The sequence below is a fragment of the Mercurialis annua genome, linkage group LG2 (assembly GCF_937616625.2).
Source record: "Mercurialis annua linkage group LG2, ddMerAnnu1.2, whole genome shotgun sequence".
Lineage (NCBI taxonomy): Eukaryota > Viridiplantae > Streptophyta > Magnoliopsida > Malpighiales > Euphorbiaceae > Mercurialis > Mercurialis annua.
Genome location: NC_065571.1, coordinates 41,583,449 through 41,605,420, shown reverse-complemented (window position 1 = coordinate 41,605,420; position 21,972 = coordinate 41,583,449). Strand labels below are relative to the sequence as shown.

Sequence of the window (21,972 nt, the reverse complement as noted above, 5' to 3'; positions counted from 1 at the left end):
ATCTCTCACTTCTTGTGGACATTGAGCACAAGGAGCAACATTATCATGATCTCCAGCTAGATGATGTTTCATTCGATTTATATCCCCCCCCCCAACCTTTGCAATCCACAATAATTACACTTTAAACTCATTCTATTGTCGTTAACTCGAGAACAATAGTTCCAAATAGGATCGCTAGATGAAGATCCATTTTTTGATTTTGAAGCCATACTTAATAAATTAAATAAAATAATATCCTACAAAAAAATAATTAAAGTGAAAATATTAAAATTTTATTATGTACTAAATTTATATTTATAATGTATAAAAAGATTATAACTACATAATATGTAATCTCTAAAATGAATATATTAACATAATATTATAATATATAGTAAAATAGTTGTTTTATATTAAATAGAAAAGATTGACTTGTAAAGTTAATAAAATATTAAATAAGTAGAAAAGAAGTTGATTTCAAAAAATCGTACCTGGTATGTTGTTTGTAGTTGTTGTAATATAATATAAATGCTTAAAATAACAAGATGAGAGAAAATTGACTTTTTAAGTTATGTTAAAAATTAATATGATACTTTTATATATAAGACAAGAAGTTCAAAAACAATCAGAAAAGTAACACTTTTTCTTTTGAATAGGATTATAATATTAGAAAACTAGTAGGATTGTTATATTAGAGACATTATTTTCGTAAATCACATTCTCTTACATAGAAAACTTCTAGAAAAAGAAAAATTTTGATTTGACAAGTTAAAGTGACAAAATATTTCTATTTTCTCTCTCCCACTCAAAAAGTAATCCTACTCACACTCTCCCTCCCACGTTTTTTCTTTTCGCTTATATGAAAAGTCTGCTACAATAAAATATATAATATAATAAAGTCACATGATTGTTTTTTCTCTTTCACCATCTTCTTCCTCAAACTTTCTTCTTCATCATCCTTCATCCTCCATTTTTATACAACTGAATTCTTCTTAAACAAGATATAAGAAGCTATATATTATGAATTTTCTGTTTTTCAAATTTTTCTGACATTTAACACGAAAAATGTATTAAAAATATGACATTTTAACTGAATCGGCTGTATCGTCCGAGTCGACCGAGTCACCCGATTCCCGATTGAGTCAGCCGATTCACGATCGATTCTAGCTCATCTCCGAGTCACCCTATCGAGTCGCATCGTGTTGCTGTGACTCGACTCGTCCGAGTCGACTCGTGACTCGAACGATTCTAACAACAGTGGTCTGGACCTTTTCATATCTTGAAAGTTCACCCACATGGAGCACTTGAGTTGATGGGAGTAAGTTTCTCGTAAATGAACAAAGAGAAGAATACTACTACGAGGGTGAAAAATTAGAAGACGTGTGCATTCTGAAGTTTGAGAATTTATGGTAAAAAATGTGTCGAGCCACGACGTTAAATAAAGCGCTTATTAGGAGACAACCTAACAAAAAAAATAAAAATGTACATTTTATTTTATTTGTTATTTTGAATAATAATAATAATAATAATAATAATAATAATAATAATAATAATAATAATAATAATATTTAGAAATTCAAGTTTTTTTTAAGGAAAGAAATTCAAGTTTTTATCAAATTTTTTTCTCTAGGACATAATTTTTTTTAATTTAATTAATTTTATGTAGTCAACATTCTTGCATAACCAATTTATTCATTTTTAGTTCATTGATTTTTTCATTAATGCACCAAATTCACCATTAATTCATTAAATCATATTGTTTATTCAATTTTTTTAAAAAAAAAACTTAATTCTTCCTTTTTTATTTGATTCACCAATAAATATATGGTCATAAATTTATAAATACATGATGTAAATGTTCATTTTACATTAAATTCAATTTTAAAATTCAAAAAAATTGTATAATTAATTTGTAGTTCATTATTTATTTTTATCATAAATACCAAAAATGTCATCATTCATTAAACAATTTTTTTTTCTTTTAAATAAATCCATTGATTTAACATTGATTTTATCATTAATTTTTCGATTTCATAGTTTTTATTTTCATTAAAAAGTTCATAACAAATACATTACAATATTTATGTACAAAGTAGTTTTCACACTCAAAATTAATGTAATTTTGATTTCACACTACAAATGATCCTCCAATTTAATACAATGATAATATTTGTTCACTTGTAAATAAGAGTATAGTGTTAAGTTAATTGTATAACATTCTTTCAATCTTAAAAAAAAACAATTCTCTACATATAGCATAGCGAGCGATTTTCTCATAATGAGTTATTTTAACTCTTCCGACTCTGAATCCGACTACGAGTCTGAGTTTCAATATTTCAATCCACTTGAAGATGTTGGGTTCGATAACGAAGTCGATCACATCGGATTCAATGCTCCCACACTTATAATTGCAAATCTTTATTATCGACCCGATCACTATGAAAAGGTCATAATGGAAGAAGAAGATCCGGAAGAGGTGGTCGATTACAGTGGTGATGATGATGATACTTCAAACTCATTTGCCAACATTTCCTCAATCAACTTGGCTTTAAATTCTTATCCAGGAATGCTTTCACCTGAATATTCAACCACTGCATCCGAAAATTCTTCTTATCTTTTAGGGAATACCGACTTCTTTTTGGGATCCTCTATTAACCCTATCATTATCCATGATGATAAATAATTCAAAACCCTTACGGGGTATTCGGGGTCAAAGAAAATATTTTGAGGAAGAAGCGGATATTGAATATGCTACTTATGAGCGCGAAGAAATTCTTTTCCCTTCGGAAATCAAGGAATTAACTCAAGACTTAGTCTGGACAAGAGGTCGCCCGAGAATTGTGAGAAATGGAAAGGTTGGTCACTCTAGGAAAGTTTATTACATTAAAACCAAAGAAACAAAACTACGGGGGCGAGACCAAAATTTTTGGACTTAAGTTTGAGTGTCTCTATGTCGTATCTTTAATTTCATTGTCGTTTTTATTTCCGCAATTTTAATTTTTGTTTATTTTTATTTTGCAAGGGTTCTCAATTGAATAAAAAGTCCAAAATTAACATGTCCTTATTTTCTTTTATATTTATTTTTTTTCTTGTTAAATAACTTAGTATGAAATCAAAAAAAAATTAACCGGGCCCTAACCCGACGCTAAACCGGTCCATTGTCGAGGACCGGCCCAGCACCGGCGCAGCCTGCAAATTCAATTTTGAACCTAAGCCGGTCCTGACCCGGCCTTCGATCTTGCACTGGCCTAGCGCCAGATCAACACCTGATACATTTTTAAACGAATCACTTCGCATGAAACTCCTTCAACCCTCTTTATTTCTCTCCTTTTCTTCATTATGGAACTCAAAAGCATGATTCTTAACTGAAAAAAATGAAGATCCCCTTTCCCTCTTCCTCATACTTGTGTAAATCATCTTCAAATCAATAAAAAGGGTTCAAGTTGCATTACATTGTTCAAAATCAAAGGTATGCATTCTTGAACTCAAACCTTCTAAAATCATCAAATTCGGTTACAATTTTTCATAATTACTTATAATTAGGATGTAAATAGTGTTTAATTTAGTTACCCAACATCTATTGATCTCTAATTCGAATAAATTTGAACAAATTTCATTCAAACACATAAACCCTGGATTTTGTAATTAGGGATTTTTCCTGAGAAATTGTTTAACAACTGATTAGGTTTTGTAATAATTTGATTTAGAGTTCTCAGTCATTGTAGTTACCACAACTATATAATTTTTGAATGCTTCAATGTGAAAATTTATACAAAAGCTGTTTCATACACTTTAGGCTGCTGAAGTTGTTCTTTGACGATCATATCTCTGTTAAAAGTAGAAATCAAACTAATTGTATATAATTTAGGCTGTCATCGATTCCATGTTGTATGTTCAGTATACAAGCTGTTGTGATGCAACAACTTGATTAGCATATCTGTCAACTTCTTGTTGTGTTGAATTGTGTGTATCGTTTGATCTTTTTTATTTCCAGGAACGATAATGACGCAAAAATCAACCGTTTCAAGTACTTCGAGAGGAAAGCAACAGTCAAAGAATCGAAAGAATGTTCAATACGATTCTGAGCATTTATTAACAGCTGAAAACAGTGAATGGTTCGGCGCAACTGCTCAAAACAAACTGATCATAGAGAAAACAGTTAACCGAGACGTGGATGAGGAGCTGAAAATTCGAGCCGCATTTGAATTCATGAAATTGGCAAAAATCTTGGACCTTTCGGGAGAATACTACCCCACTTTGGAAACTTCAGAGAGCACGACTCACGATTCTAGCTGGAGAGTCGAAATTCACGGACCGTCGGGATATAGTGGCTTATGAAACAATTGACCGCGTGCATTATCAAAAAATCCATGACATTTGGCGGAATTTCAAACATATCCAATTCAGGAGGGAGATATATCACCATCACTAGTTGTAGATCCTATTTTCCCTCCGCGTATTCCAGAAGAAGAAACACTCCAGCAAGCTACTCCAGCACGAGTACCAGTGCGTACTCTGCTTAGGTGACTAACACGCATTTGCCGCAATGTTTAGAGAGATGTGGCAGACACTCGAGCAATTGTTCAGCGGATTGAAACTAGCATAACATCTACACATGAAGTTTTTCAGCGACTTCAGGGAGAGGTGAGAGCAAACAGGGCAGAGATGGGCGTGCTTCGAGGATCTCAATCACGCAGAGGGAGTAGTGTTTGATTATGTCATTTTATTTGGCATGAACTCACTAGTTAGCACTTTCTTATTTTGTTAGACTATTGTAGATTGTTATTTACTTTAACAAGTTTTGTTAGAATTGATTATATGGCCCCCAACTTTAATTCAGCATTTGTACAAAAGCAGCAGATGACTCACGACTTATTATGAAGATTTCGCCGCCATTTTGATACAGGGGAGGATTTTATTTCTTCTTTCTATTAAAATTTTGCTTTCTCGTACACTGAGGAGAATGCAACATTTTAAGTGTGGGGTGGGTAAAACGAAGTAATAAAATAAAGTTTGATTTATTTTGAATGATAAAAATTCAAGTTTTTTTATCAATTTCAAAATACAAATAAAAATAAAATGTAATTGTATCTCTGAGATTCAATTGTAGATTTAACTTTCATTTTATGATAGTTGAGTTGTTAAAATAGAAAAGAAAAATCAAAAATATTATTTTTATAACACATAATTTTTTTTATTATCAGATTATATGTCATAATTTGTTGCAAAACCTCATTAAAAACTTTTTGAATTATTCACTTAACCAAAATTGAGAGACTTTGAGCCTAAAAGCATAAATTTCTTGCTTCACTTGTTGAGTGATCTGATTGTAAAGATCGTTTTTCAGAACTTGCTTTAACATACAAGTTGAGATTGGTTGATGAATTTTAGCATAAATATGATACGGGCAATTAGGATTAACCCCGAAATAATCTTTTCTTTCAATCTACTAAAAAATAAAAATAAAAAGTGTTGTTCCATTAGACAAACAAATTTTGAGCCTAAACCATTATTTTAAGGGTTAATTCCTAAAAAAATTACGAACTTTACACGAAGTTTCATTTTAATCATGACCTTTAAAAGTTATCATTTAAAGGCACGAACTTTTATTTTATTTCAAATCTATCACCAAAGTAAAATTCAGTGTATTTTATCTGACTAAAAATTCCTAATCCTAGATACTCTAACTGAAAGATAATAAGATTTGATGTTGATTAATAACTTGGGTGTTAAATTAATGGTTTAGTGAAGAATTTAGTAAATAAAAATACACTGAAATGATGAATTTGAAACAATATGAAAGTTCGTGCTTTTAAATGGCAACTTTTAAAGGTCGTGATTAAAATGAAACTTCGTGTAAAGTTCGTGATTTTTTTAGGAATTAACCCTTATTTTAACATATCGATTATAACATTCCTATTTCTTTTACCCTTCTTTTATTACCCTTTTTAAAGTTAAAATGACTGTATATTTCAACATTAATCTTTGCTTTTGAAAAGAAAATAAATTGCTCAAAAAAATATTGATATATATTCCGAAAAAAAGAGCAAAAAAAAAAAGGAAAAAGATAGATATATAAAAAAAATTATATACGAGAAAAGAAAAAAAATAAAAAGCAAAAATCATTTGCTTTCAAAAATAAAGATCAGAATAAAGTGAGCATTTAGATGTTACACAACCCATCGAAATGGTGAAAATTTAAAAAATAAAATTAAATGAGTCATTTTTAATTTTAAATAAAACATTTTTTTTATAATATCTCGTATTTTTCCGTCATAGTTTCGTTGTGTTTCCGACTTAGTTTCGGATTATTAATGGTGGACTTAGCAAGTGTGAAACTTTAATTGGGGTTGGAGTTGTATATTGTATGTGTCGCATGTGTCGTGTGAGTTTTCGATGGCGATTTGATTTGTATCCGGATTATAAACGATGTTGTGTTCGTGTGCCTTCTAAATCTGACATGTTTGGATAAAACATTTATATCTCCCAATTGAACTGTTGGATCGGGTTTGTTTTTGGATATGCGGTGAACGACAAAAAGTTGACCGTTGTATCAAAATTTGAGGCGATTTGGACGAGCGATGGAGTGCGCGATCGTGCACTCAAGTGCACGAACGTACACTATGCTGTTTCAGAATTTTAGATACTTAAATAGCCTCTTACGTTTTTAAAACCTATTTTTCATATTCTATTGTTTTCTATAAACCCTAGCCAACATCTAGACTCCTTAATTCACTAAATTCATTTGCAACAAATCCATCAAAAGCTCAGCAGAAATCGCAAATTCAGTTCTGATTCGTCCTAGTCGAAGTAGACTCACGTCTCTACGATTCCCAATCTTATTTTCATATAACGACTCGTCGACTACTGGTGCTTCGGAGTCAAATCAGGTTTTGTCGCTTGCCAGGTTTTTCACGTGGATTAGCAAGCAGTGAGTTTGTAGTGCTATTTACCGCTTTATTAAGTACCGCAATTTATTTTAGTATTATAAATGTTTTTGTACTGTTTTAAGCGATTATGGATCTGGATTGAAACGAACTACTCGATAGGTTTGTATCGAGACTGTGTGCACCGGTAAGTACTCTGGAATCGACAGACTAAGGTCTTGCTTACACTGGTATATGACGAGGATTTGTTCCCGTCCACTTTGGGTTTTCAGTATGCTATGTCATACTTACACTGGGATCATTTCAATACTGTTATTCCATAATCATATATTATATTAGTATAAAAAGGGTTTTGATTTAAGGGTTTTAAACTTAATAAATGTGAATAGTATTGCGAACTCATCTCAGTATATCTGACCCCCGTTGTTTCCCCATTTTTCCAGGTTTATTATTTTGAGCGAGTCTTCTGATCTCCGATTCTTTATTCCTCGGAGGTTTATTTCATTTTAACAAATTGTCAAACTAATTTTTATTCTTAGACCGCAGTTGTAAAATAGAAGTCTATATTATTATAGTTATTGTCGATTTGGGTCTGACTTGCTTATTTTATGCTTTGGCATATTAAATTGTTTAACTCTAGTTATTTATTATTTAATGAAAATATTATTATATAAACTGTTTGTTTAAGTTGGAGTCTCGGTTGCCCCCGAGCATTGGATTTTCTGCAGGTTTTTATGATTGGTTGTTTTCGCAAGGCTTGCTACGGGTTTTGGTACAACCATACCCATACCCTAGCGCCGGTCGCGATCCATGAAATTGGGTCGTGACATTTTTAGCCTTTTATATCCTACTCTTACCTTAATCTCATTACAACCCAATAAAAGTTCCATTGATTTGTGTTTTTAATTTATCTAATTAGCGGATTTTTGATATTTTAACAAGCTTATGACAAAACTTATTTACAATTCAATTGAGTAAAATTTCATACCCGAAACACTTGTGCGCTAAGAGAGAAATCTTGCGAGGGTACTGATTCATCTTGTTGTGTCAAACATCAAATTATTGTATATTTTTGTTTATCAAATGCAAAATTGTGTTATATTTAGTAAAAATCTCTATTTTTTGAAATCTTTTACAAGTCAATTAATTAATTTAAGGGGTAGATTGAAAATTGATTTTGGTGTATACCTTTATATTAATTTACTTTTAAAATAAATGTTTGCTTGAGGACAAGCAATTATTCCAGTGCGGAGTAGTTTGATAACCTTCTATTTTACGTAGTTTTTATACCATTTGTTTAGTATTTTTTTTAGTACTTTTATTGTAAAATAGATTTCATTTATTTTACTTTTGCTGTAGTTTTTAATAAAAATTATAAAATACTTAACAATTTTGTATATAATCTTGAATAAATTGCAGATATAACCAAAGACAAAATAAATTGAATCAAATTTGAAGTCAACCGACCAATTTCCGTACCAAAGCCAAATCAAAGAAAATAATCCAGACAGAGCCTAGGGTGGCTCTAGGCCGGCCCCCAACATTTGGCCAAATCCAGACCGGCTCAACCTAAAAGAACAAGACTTCTTAAAGTCTTGGTCGGCGCTCAGCCGGCCTTCGACACCAAACCAGCCTAGAGCCGACCAAACTCTGTCCCGATGATATTTGGCCCGTTTTGGGGAATCCGGAAGCCTTGATGAGCACTCACACACCTTCCATATCAGTATATCCTTGCACCACACTTAAGAGAGATTTTTCTTGGCCAACACACAAGAAAAGATCTCAAACTCAAGCTCATTATGGAAGGAAGGCTAAACTTGGGCATCACTAAAGCCATATATAGAAACAAAAGATCTCAAACTTGATCCTTACTCCACCTCTTTATGAGACGAAGTAAATGCATGCCCTGGGAAACACTTCTAGTTACACTATAAATAGTCTTCATTTGGAGAAGAAGAGGGACACTTTTGAGATAAACATTTTCACACTGCTTTGTATTCACAAATTCTCTCAACCATTTTCTCTTTTCTCTTCTTGTATTTCATGTTCTTGAGGTATAAAATTGTTATTTTCAATATGACAACGGATTGTTAAGCCTCAAATTAGGATTAGGGATGTAGCCTAGTTTGGGGGAAATTCTTGATTATTTTGTATTACATCTCAAATGTTTTAAACAAGGTTTCTCTTTTAAATCTCTTGTTATGTTCTTGAATGTTAAGTTTCGCTAACTTAATGTTTTAAACAAGGTTTTTCTTTAAATCTCTTGTTATGTTCTTGAATGTTAAGTTTCGCTACCTTAATGTTTTTATTCTAGAATTCATGTGCAGTACTTAGCGGTAACATGAATTTGGATGTAGAGATTTAAACACAATTTACTTAAAAATAGAGATATGTCTAAGAAATTGTGATGACGTTAATTGTTTTACTTAATGGGTTTTACTTGATTAACATGGTAATTGAGAAATATCCAGAGTCATTTAAACACAAGTTTGTGTCTCGAGAGGGAACAAACATATTTTAGAAACAATTGTCATGAAAAAGCTTTTGAGATGTAATATTAGATATGATGGAATTTCCCCTCAAATTATGGTGAAACCTGAAATCCTAGTTATTCCAAACATTGATATATTATTCTCAAATATTCTTTTAATTTTCATCTATTACATAGTTGTTTTCAAACCCAACTCAAATTAATAGAACAGTTACTTAAACAAAATTTAATTCAAATAACAGTTTAGGGAGTTCGTCTTTGTGGATTCGATCTCGGATACTCCGAGTATTACTTGCTACAATTGATTTTGTATACTTGCAGAATTGACCGATCAGCAGCGAAAAATGGAGAAAACCAAGATGATGCCCGAAGCGGACTTAACTCCAAAAGAGAGGAACGAAGAGAAAAGGAGAAAGAAGATGCCCCAGCGAAAAGCAAGAGGCAAGAAAAGGATAATGGAAAGGCGCAGTCCAGAAAAAAGATCTTGGAAAACGAGGGCGAATCTTTTGAATCGCCCCCGAAAAGCAAAACCACATACGTAGTAGAGGACTTGGAGGAGAAAATAGCCAAAGCCTTGAAGAAGCTGAAATCGGTGTTTTATATCACACCTCCTCTTTTGTGACCAATTTTAGTTTATTCTTCATAACTTTTCGCCAACTTCTTATGCTTTTTATTGGTAACAAGCTGAACCCATCTTCTTGTAGAGTTACTTTATGAGTAATATGTTGAGAGCCAATTTTCTTCTCCTTACGGGTACTAATACTCTGACAGGGCATTACTCTCCTTATTCTTAATATTGTCTTCCTTCATGTCATCATTGTCAATAATAGTCCCCAAGTTCTCGTCCACTTCTTCATTTATGTTCACAACTTCTTTATCATTAGATTTGGCCATCCATAATTTTTATGTCCCAATTTCTTACAAACTTCACAGAGGTGACTTCCATCCATAATCCACAAATTGAATATACTGAGGACCATCCTTATTTTAAAAAGCAATTGTATCAAGAAATGTACCCCTAATTTTCATATCAATCAAAACCCTAACAAAAGAGAGCTTGGTCCTTTCCCTCGTAATTTTTCAGCCAATGGAGGCCTCCCTAGCGAGTTGGCCATGGAGCTGAGAGAATTAGGATTCCAGAATTCCCAAGGTAATAGAGGGAATTTAACCCAAACTAAAACGAAGACTACCTTTATACTGTTGAAGGAAACATTCCTCTTCTATTCTTACAATATTAGAGAATGTTTATCAAAAGCAATTGGCCCATCAACTAATGCTTGTATTTTCCTCTCACCTGATTTAAATATGAAAACCTATAGATTTGATTTGATATGATGAAAATTAATCAACTCTAATTTTTTCCATTTGCTCTTTATGAAGTTTGAAGAAATTAAGTATCATACATACACACTTCTAAGAATGGTGTGCTTTCATCTGACTATTTTTTTTAAAATCCTTTATACGAACTCCTCCGCTTACAAAAGGAGTTATAAACTTTAGAGAGTTCTCATGATTTTTATTATGACTGGTTTTAAGCAAATCAACCCATTTTCTATCGTCACTTTACTTCTTACTATCATCTTTATTAGAACAAATCTCCCCCTTCAAATCCGTATTTAAATCAATCGTAACATTCGTTAAAACTTCTTTATTCGGTTCCTCCTTACAAAATTTTGATCATGATTATAAATTTTTTCGAACAAAAGGTCAACGCGACCTTTAAATTTGCGTCTTGGAATTAAATAAGTCTATTTTAACTTTTTTGGATCAATTAGATCCAAAACTTATATTTTCAGGGACAAATAAATCACTTGGGTCAATTAGGCCCCAAATTTACATCTCGAGGTCAAATAAAATTAGAGAGTTTTTAGTCTAATTGATCCAAACAGTTAAAGTGGACTTATTTGACCTAGAAAATATAAATGTTAGATCTAATTGACTAAAAAATTAAAATAAATTTATTTGATATCGAAACACAAATTTAAGAGTCGCGTCTACTTTTCGTTCAAACTTTTCAAATTGAACATAATTCATATCATCAATAGAAATAAAAATTTAATTTAAAGAATACTATGGTTTTTATATAGTATTAATTTTATATTTTGCCGTGTAGTTTAAACAAATATGGTTCAGAAATTATGAGCCTACTAATGGGGAAGATAATGAAAAAAATGGGTCCTACTAAATAATTAATAAGCAGCTCATCCAATCCAATATCCAAAACATAAATTAATGACGCCAACTCCTCTCTCTCACACCACTTTTTTTTTTTCTGGCCAAAACTTTTTTCACTTCACTTCACGAGCTCTCTCTGAACCCAACTCATAAATAAAAGCTAGGGTTTCACTTTTACCATTTTACCATTACCCTCTTCAATGAACAACAAATTTCTACACACTAAATTGTAAAAAAGATCACTTTTTTGAAGCTTCCATGTGAAGCAATTTGCGTTGAATGTGATCCATTCTCATACTTTATGACCCACATCAAACCCTTGTCTTTATCTTTGCTCTTTATTAACTAACTAACTCAATCAATTTCATTTCTTCTTCTTTGGGTACTTCTAACTCGTGTAACTTGTGAATATTTTGTGGGTTTTGTTTGATTTTGTGTACTAACCTAAGAGTATGGATGATAGCATTGGCATGTACCCTTTAGTTTCATGTACTCTAGGATTTGTAGAATTTGTTGAATTTACCACTTGCATTGATATTGAAGGTTTTTTATAGCATCTTGATATGCATAAAGATCGGTGCTTTTTTGTTGGGTCTATCCGTTTTTTGTTAATTAGTGTTTAGTTAGTGATGGAGGATATTGGGTTAGTTAAGCAAGGATGGAAGTGGTTACAAACACAGAAACATGTGTTTTCGCAAGCAAAAACCGTGGCGTTGTGTTTGCGAGACGAGATTGGTGTGTTCATTGAGCGGCATTGGCCGATGATGTGTAATGGATTTGTGAGATTTGGTGGGTTAGTTAGTTTCTTGTTGATTTGTTGGAAAGACTGTTTTGTAAGGGGATTTTATTCGGTTATCGAATTGGGTTCGGCAGCTTTGCTTCTTATTATGTGGAGTTGCTTTCTTAGTCTCACTTCGATGTCTTGTCTGCTTTATGTCCTACTTAGTATGGTGAGTACATTGCTTTTTGTTTCTGCGGTTTGTTATTATAGCATTGTGTTTACTGATAATTGTGTATAACTAATTGGTCACATGAGTTATAAACTTATAAGCCAGCTGCATCATGATGTTAGTATGCTATCTTTTATCTCTGGCTGCTGTACACTTTTTGTTCGGTTGCTTGTTAAATAGTTATGTCTCTTTTCAAAATATATTGATGAGAAGAGGACCCGCAAATATACTCTTCTTTACAGGATAGATTTATCAAATTAATAGAAATATATTTAGATATCATTGTTGTTGATATGATTCATGTGAATGCTTTTGAGTGTACAAATGAAGAAAATAATGTTCTTACATAGTAAGTTTACAGCAAGTGCAGATTGAGGATTGTATAATCTTGCTTGATATATTATACATTCTTGATACGTTTAAATAAAGCAACGACATAAAATTATAGCTTGCTTGCTCTAAGGTTCTATCAGGAGTCTTATCATGCATGCACTTTTGAATTTTGATCATTAGCATATAAATCTTAATTGATGATGCTGAATCTGGAACTTAATTGGAAAAATTATAGTTTTTATGTTAACTCAACAAGTTGAAGTTACATCGGCTTTAGTAATTAATTATTTCTTAAATGCCTCTAACAGTCAGTGCAATATTTCAGGGAGCTGCAGGAGCTGCTGTTCAGTATTTGGGTTACACTCCTGGACTTTTCATTGTAGGACTCTTTGCAATTTTAATTTTATGGATGTATGCTAACTTCTGGATTACTGGAACATTGTTTATAGTTGGAGGTATGTGATTTGTTTGATATTCTGCAATCCACATTCATTTGTTTTTGATGTCGGTAGCATAATATTCTCTTTCATTGCCTTTCTCTGCTGACACTATGCTTAAACTTGGCCAAAATGGCTTTCAAATGATAATAGTAACACAAACAAATTGGAAAGTAAAATTTGCAATGTGATGGGTCCTTTTGTAATATTGATGTCATTTCCTTGCATGAGTTAATTAATGACCTAAGCGTAGTTATTCAAGTCATAGATCATCAATTATTATGCAATTATAATACAAGTACCTACTTTACAAACAGTAAGGTCATTTATTAGTCTTACCAAGTTTCATTATATGAATGAAATATAGAAAAATTAAAGAGAAATTTGAGTTTGGTTGGAAAACGAGAAAAACATTTTGATTAGCATAAGTCTGTATTTTTAAGTTTAACTTTTTATTGAATGACATGCAATTCTGTTTAAGAAATGTGTTTCATGCTTTTTTTAAATAGGAAACATCCCTGAAGCCTTGAGTTTCAGTTATTGAAACGTTTTGGAAACTCAGAAATTCTATTTTAGAAAGTTTTCATGCTTCATAGGATGATTTTTCTGCTTTCTTTTATCTTCTGTAGATTCTTGTGATTTTAATTGTGTGTAGTATAAAAATGCAGGTTACTTGTTCTCCCTAAACCATGCACGCCTCGTGGTCTTAATGGCGACTATATATGCTATTTACTGTGTGAAAGTTCGAGTTGGATGGCATGGTGTTTTTCTGTCAATAAACCTTACATTTTTGTCAAATGATGTTGTAAATTATTTGCTCCAATGGTGCGATAACATCAACGAAAACTCACACTTTGAAGAGCAGAAGGAACCAGAACCTGTTATGCCAGATGAATTTTCTGCAGAGTCTGAATACTCAATACCTGTAGATGAATCTGAAAAAGTGCAATCATGCAAATCATCAAGCGAGAAAGTAGATACATCATCCATTGTTAAGAATCAGAATGAGTCTTCTAGTAGAAAGGTAGTTAAAGAAGAAACAGATTCGGCTGATGAGATGAAAAGGATATTAAATACTCTAGATCATTATGAAGCACTTGGATTTTCTCGTCATAAACGAATAGATGCCACAGTTCTCAAAAAAGAATATCGAAAGAAGGTATGTGTGGGAATTCTACACCTATAATAAAATAGCCTCAATGTTATAACACAGTTTCTTGTGCATCAGATTCTTTTTGTTCTGTCAGTATATTCCTTCATTTTTAGAAATATGGAAACATTTTTTTAATGCTTTATTTGAACTATAACCCGTTTGATTTTTTGCATTATTACATATGCTATTATTTCTTATACAGTGATAAGTATACATATTTATGGTGATAGTTATTTGATAATTATATATTTTTTTGTTTCTCTTTATCTTATTCCTTATAATATTAAATTTATTTTTTGACAATTTTACGTCTTCAAAGAATTTCACCACAAAAATGAGAATTAGTAACTATCAATTATGGTGCCTTAACTCTATCATTTTCTTCTTATGGCTTTTCATTGGGCTGTCTTTATGAGCTCCATATTCATCCCCTTTCTTAAAATTATACTAGGAGAAACATTGAGGCTTGATTTTGCATGCAGGAAGGACATATTACATTCAGAACACATTCTTTTGGTACTTGTGTGAAAGGAGTTGGTGTGCAATGTTCTGTGCAGTAGAATCGAGTTGTTCTTTGTTATTGCATTGATCCATTTCCGCTTGCTGTCCAACTGATTATCTTTTATTATGTTATTGTGTCTAGGCCATGCTTGTGCATCCCGATAAAAATATGGGAAGTCCTTTGGCAAGTGAATCATTTAAAAAACTTCAATGTGCTTATGAGGTAAGCATCTACAGTCAACATGATTTTCTCTATTTACCTCATGCATACATGTACATGCAGGTTGGCCGAGTTACTAATTTCTGTGTCTCCGTCTATGATTTAAATTTCATAGAGAGCTAATCCAAGGATGTGTTGGGTCCTGTTGTTTTGACTGATCAGTGATATGATCCATAGGTTCTTTCTGATTCAACAAAGAAGAGGGACTATGATGAGCAATTGAGGAAGGAAGAATCCAAGACTAAGAGTGTTTGCCAAAAATCTCATGCTGGATCTCCCCAGGTAATTTTATTTGTTTCCTCAAAATTTATCTCGGCTGTAATCATTTTATGAAATTCCTGAAAAATGGTACAATTTATATTTAGGGCAGCTGTGAACAAATTAATTTGTGGATAGGAACTCAAAAATAGATATTGAAGTAGTTCTGATGATGAATGGCTTTCTTAATCCCCCCTTTTTTTTATTTTGCCAAAAATTTTATAGCTCTCATTCACAAAATTAATGTAGCTTTCGTTTAGGGATTATGTTATACCTTAATGGTATATTGATAGCTTTCTTTGAGTGAAAACCAAGCCAGACATAGGATTTTTAATTGCCGAGACTTACTCTTTTAATTTGTATGGCTGCGAAGATGTACGCCAATATCTATCTTGTCTTGGATTGATAATTGGCATTGGTACTTATAGTATGTAGAGAAAGATGATAAACATTTCATTTAATGTTTGGATCTTTCCAGTTTGAGGTTGACATGAGTGATTTATTATTAAGGGAAATTTCAATTTAAATCTCTAGCAATAAGTATACCATTTTGTTATTAGAATACTAATTTTTTCCCACTTGGTCAAATAGGTATTAATGCTGTAATTTAGTGAGCCACTCAGCTAAAGGCTTCAGAATTCCTGTTATATCTGTTGCTTTCCTACCTTCTTCTAGGTTTGGTTTCACCCATTTAGTGTAATGCCTGTGCTCTTTAAAATTTGGTGGTGTTATCCTTATACAGTTTGGTTTTTCCCAGTTTTGGAGTGTGTATTTAGTTAGTATAAGTTATTTCTATGACGAATACAAAGGTAGTGATTCCACCTTCATAAGTCACGACATTGTCTCCTTTCTTTCTCGAAATAGGGAGAATTTTTAAGGAGCTTGATTCTGATTGGCAAGAATTGGCTTTTCATTAAGCAGATAATTCGTGATCACTGAACTTGATTGTTGAGAAAAATAATTCTTGATCTTCATTGATGTGTCTTTGTTTACCCCCATGTGTTGAACAAGTTCTTCACTTGTTACAATTACCCTTTATTACTATGTTTTGCCTTTTGGTGTGAGAGTTGATTTATGATTTGATATTGTGGGGAAATGATGAATTAAAAACTAGGGTGACGAAAGAATATACACTGCAGTTTAGGCAGAGTAAAGATTGATCTGAGTGTTGGAGTATATGTTTTCATTCATATATGATCTCTTGGCCGCTTATGCAACGATTGCCAGTATTTCATTGCATAAATATGGAACATGTTCATCTTGGTTAATCTTGTGATCTTTGCATGGTGACATTCATAGAAACATATTGTAAACATATTCCCCTCATAAGCAGAGCAATCAAGATTATTTCTCTGAGGAGTCAAGGCGTATACAATGCACGAAGTGTGGTAATTCACATATATGGGTTTGTACAAACAGGAGTAAGGCCAAAGCCAGATGGTGTCAGGTCAGTTCCCTGGCTAGTTTAACTCTTTCTTTCTTTTAATCTTCCTCTCTAATCAGCTATCAATTCTATACTCACAGTATAAGGATGTATAAAACCTGAACAAATAAATTCAGTTCAGTTTGATTTAAATTTATAAAAATAAATTGATTTTTCAGTTCATTTCGGTTTTGAAAGTGAAAATTTCAGTTCAGTATTCATACAAGCCAAAGCTGGTTTGATTTGGGTTGAAATATTTTAAAATTTGGTTTGGTTTTATTTAAGAAAATTAAATTTTAGTTTGGTTCGATTCGGTGCTGTTCGAACCAAATGTGCCCTATTACCGTTTTCTTACTTTAGTATACTATTCTTTCAGGATTGCTGCCAATATCATCAAGCTAAAGATGGAGATGGATGGGTTGAGTACAAAGGCTCATTGGTCTTTGATAGACTGCAAAAGGTATTGTTCCTTACAGTGAAATCATTTCATCTGCATTTTTTTTATGAACATAGGTTGGATTTACTGTTGTTTGAAAGGATTAAATTCTAATTTTGCATTCATCTTGGTATGGTCAATTGATTTTAAAATAAAATGACTGGACCAATGATCATGACCAGTCCATCATTTTAAATGGTTGAGGCGACTATGTTTGCATAGAACAGACGCATGTTAAAAGAATCCTAAAGAAAGCAGGCATGTCTGCAGTTGAAATATATTCCTTGATTTCTCAAAAAAAAAGAAATATATTCCTTGAAATGGAATGTTGCCGGAAAGAATTTTTATTGAAACATTAATTGGTCGATAGTAACAAACAATATACATATAGGTTTTATGATGCATTGCCATTCGAAACCAATATATTGGGATTTGGATTCCCTTTCGATTCATAACCTTTCAAACATTTACTTTTGGGGTAAATTACCGTAGCCCCTCTTACGGTTGAAAAAAATTACCTAGCCTTTGCTTCAGTAAAATCAAATTTATAGGTCTTCTTCATTTACTAAATGTCCCTGTTGGAAAAGATGAAATTCCATCTGTATCCTCACAGTTTCTTGAATTGTACATGAGAGGTAGGAAAGGAAAAGTAAAGAAAGATCCTAGGAAAGAAATGACCAGTGATTCTTAAGCAACAAAAAGGAACTACATTAAAGGAAATTAAACCATTGGTTTGTGATAGCAAAGAGAGAAAAGATCCCAGAAAGGAAGCTTCACTTTGGTTGTTAGGTGAAGGATATATATATGTTTTAATTTTTGACTTTGACCATCTGATAACAACGCCAAACATTATCTGCAGGGCTTCTTAGCAAATGGAATAAAATTTGGGGGACCATGCTTTTCAATTTTAAAGTAGTGTCTAATGGATGACTGATGACTGAATTGTGGTTGAGCCTTATTGGGGTTTATCAATTATTTTAGGATTAATTACTATTACTCCCCCATAAGTTTAGGTCCGGATCATTGCTTTCCCCTTCAATTTTAAAAAATCACTATTTCCCCATTACTATTATACTTTATATAGCTGAAACTCCCTTGTAAAGTTGGGTTTTTGTTGAAGAAAACTAAAATCTGTGAGGAAATAGTAATTTTCTAAATTTATGCGGGAAACTGTAGTTCCAACCTACATTTATGGGGGTGATAGTAATTAACCCCAATTTTTATCTTTCCCATATCTTATGTTTGTTATCTGGTGTTACCCAGTTCTTTCGAATTGTAATTTAATGCCTCTTAAAAGGAATGTCTTTAAGCATTATGACGTGGTGGCCTCCTTTATTCTCGCAGAAAATAAAATGTTCCTTTTCATTTAAGAAAGATTATTTATAAAAAAAATTCTGATGAATGTATGTCATCTTCTTTCAGAATTTCTTTTCTATTTTGCCAATAAAAAGATTGTTTATTTTAGGATCGTTGCTTTTTCTTAAATATCATTTGTGTTGTACTCTTTACTTGCGCATGTTCGACTTCAAGCCAAAAAAACAAAAGAGAAAAATACAAGAAAAACCTCAATACATGATTGACAGTTTGCTAAGAAATGTACTTATGAATACATCCATAAAGTGCATATGAAGTATAAAGCCATCAAACGTTCTTCTTCCTGGAGCAGCTATATCTACAGATTATTTGGTGTAACCTATTGATGTTTTTTTAACTGGTACTGGCAAGCTTTATGAATGATAGAATGTGTAGTAGTTTGAATCCCATTTAAATTTTTGTTTTCCCCTCTTCTACATGTAAAATCAGAACAAACATATCAAGCTCTTTCATCCTTTTGCTTTTCTGTTGTCTGCTTTGCTGAAGAATAAATTACGAATATTTGTTTTATTAATTTTATGTTTCCCCTTTAAATGATAATCAAATTGATTTGAACATTGAATTTGGATTGTTGGGTTAACTACCCGATGCTCCTTATAGAGGTGAGGCTGATTATCTACGGCTTAAAGACGAAATTATCAAAACTTAATCTTATCGTTTCATCTCTGGTTCAGGGAATAGTTATTTATTTTGTTTATTAATTGTCACTTTTGTTCAATTTTTATTGATATGATATAAGTGAATTCGTTTATTATGCTTAAACATTTCATTTCTGTTCTTGTAGATGAAGATAGAAATACCCCGTGCTTTTGTTTGTGCGGAAAGCAAAATCTTTGATGTGTCTGAGTGGGCTATTTGTCAGGTCAGTGGTTCTGTTTTTCTTTTTTCTTTTTGAGTCTTGATGTGTGAATTTCATGTTACGAGTGAAGAAGTTAGAGCATTTAATAGGTCTCTATATGTTCTGAACTTTCCGAATGTTTGAAGAGCTAAATGCTAGACCATTGTATAAGGCTGTAATGTTAAAATGAAAATGTGTTTGCAGGGGATGGCATGCAGGCCTAATACCCATAGGCCTAGCTTCCATGTAAACATGGTTGGTCTAGAGAAGACACAGCGATCGAATTCAAGCAGATTCCCTTGGGATCTGGATGCAGAGATGATGGACGAGGATGAAGAAGAATTCGAGTTGTGGCTTCAGCAAGCGTTGGCTTCTGGGCTCTTTTGTGAGACGTCGTCAGCACGCAGGAAAAGTTGGAGTCCTTTCAAATTGCATCAAAAGAAGGGAAAGAAACAATGGCGGAGATCTTCAACTTGAACAAAGCAGTATAGAAATTTTCACAGCCCGTCTCAGGGAACTGCGGTCAGGAGCATGACACTTGCTTTTTCATAAAATATCTTCTGATGATCCCACCCAAAAAGAGGTTTAGGGAGGAGCTTGGCAATTTCCAGCTTCATCAGCAACCAACAGACTGCAACAAAAGGTAAAAAAAAAACGCTGTTATGCATTGGTTTCCCATGCTTTGTACATACACTAATTTTAAAACAAAAAATCAATTCAAAAGCACTGTTTGTTTTCTGTTCAATAAATTCTTTATTAGGTTTGCCCAAATTTTATGCTACGTATACATACCCTTCTCCGTGTATGCTAGGAAGGCTCTGATGTCTGTATTAGATACATTTCCGATGCCTTTCCCTATGGGTTTGCAAAATTTGAGCCAAACCGGCTATTTAATGTAATAGAAAATTTAGTTTGGTTTGGTTTGGTTTGATATTGTGGTTAGGTTTTGGAAGTAAAAGAAGTTCCCAAATCATTTGTACTACAAAATGAGCTGAATAAATCCACTGAAGCCATGAGCTCTCCACCAGAAACTCTTTGCTTGCTGCTTCCAGTAAGTTTCTTTATCATTAAGAGTGTGATACTCCAAAGCCAACCTGCTATACTCCGATCTGCCCCCAACATCCAACCTACTGCTCACACGATCCGTGCGACTATGCAAAATTGCAGCTCTTTTCTTAAAGTTTGGGCCACGATCACCACTCCACTGCTTCAGCTGCTCCTTCGTCTCTGTCAGTTTCTCATCAAGCCTACAACCTGATTTGCGAACCCAAACTTCATTAACGACGCCCTCGCATTCCTTGTTACCCAACCACATATTATTAAATCGAAACACCCTTTTTGTAGCCCCATTTAGCTGCTGTTCTAAATATAGAAACAACGGCAAATGATATGATGTCGTGGTTTCCTGATTATGAGCATCATCATTTGGAAACAAATCCACCCAATCCGAGGAACAGAAAACCCTATTGAGTCTCTTCAGTTCTATCCTCAACATTCCTCCCTTTCAACCATGTGAACTTATAACCTACCGCCCCAATGTCCTCCAAACCACAATATATAATAGTTTTACGAAATTCATCAATCATCCACTCTGGCTGAACCACACCACCACGTTTTTCATCTAACGATAAAATATCGTTAAGGTCTCCTATGACACCACGGGAGAGCATTATTCATACTCATATTTCTTAGGATATTCCACGATTCACGCCTTTCACCCCTCTCTGGACACCCATAAAACCTAGACAATCGCCACACTACACCCACGCCATTATCAACTTTCAAGTCGATGAAGTTTTCACTAGAACCCAGAACCTGGACTTTAAACTTAGCCCTCCAAAAGAACGCCAGGCCACCTTTTCTACCAATATTGTCTACAACAAACATGCCATCATAACACATAACATTCTTCAAAACTTCCAGTCTCTTTTCCATAACCATAGTCTCGCAAAAAAAAAGGACTTAACCTCCTGGCCATCTCACGAAGGAACCGAATTGCACGAGGAGTGGCCATTCCTCTGCAGTTCTAACCAAGGCAACTTATTGCTTTGGGTCGGTCTTATTATCAAGGCATGCCGATCTATAACTAGTAGGGTCAATAATCATATCCTCCTCATGAAAACTTGGCTCACTCTCCTCCAATCCGCTACTAAGGCCCAAATTAGCCCTCTTTTTCTTAGAGTCAATTACCACCTCATCAGAAACTTCACATGATAACATTGAATTCCTGAAATTCAATATTTATCAACTCTGACCACTATTTCAGTGGATTCCCCCTATCTTTCTTCCCTCCTATCTTTCCAATTTGAAATTCATAATCTTTACCAATATTGGCAATATTTAGATTTACACCCATTTGAACATTCAAAACCACTACTTCATCACCTTCAACCCCTCCTTCCTCCGCCGCCCTGGTACTATTTCTCAGCTATCTATCTTCCATTAAAACCGGCGATTTCTTCAACTGGATTGCTAAACACCGCCCGTTTTTACTTAACACCGCACAGGCACTTTACC

General features: G+C 33.2%; 1 protein-coding gene across 1 annotated transcript; it reads left to right on the top strand.

The window, feature by feature from the left end:
* Positions 1-11,609: 11,609 nt before the first annotated feature.
* Positions 11,610-20,380, top strand: LOC126669206 (uncharacterized). Its single transcript, XM_050362611.2, has 9 exons — positions 11,610-12,482; positions 13,141-13,270; positions 13,921-14,411; positions 15,049-15,129; positions 15,304-15,408; positions 16,718-16,831; positions 17,184-17,267; positions 19,402-19,479; positions 19,660-20,380. Exons 1-9 carry the CDS (start codon positions 12,162-12,164, stop codon positions 19,930-19,932), a joined length of 1,677 nt encoding a protein of 558 aa, XP_050218568.1. The 5' UTR covers positions 11,610-12,161; the 3' UTR covers positions 19,933-20,380.
* The last annotated feature ends 1,592 nt before the right edge of the window (positions 20,381-21,972 follow it).

Excerpts from the sequence above, each read along its gene's own strand:
- LOC126669206 (XM_050362611.2), top strand. The coding sequence starts at position 12,162 with ATGGAGGATATTGGGTTAGTTAAGCAAGGATGGAAGTGGTTACAAACA. Across the intron at positions 12,483-13,140 it reads TTTATGTCCTACTTAGTATG|GGAGCTGCAGGAGCTGCTGT; the intron begins GTGAGTACATTG and ends GCAATATTTCAG. Across the intron at positions 13,271-13,920 it reads AACATTGTTTATAGTTGGAG|GTTACTTGTTCTCCCTAAAC; the intron begins GTATGTGATTTG and ends ATAAAAATGCAG.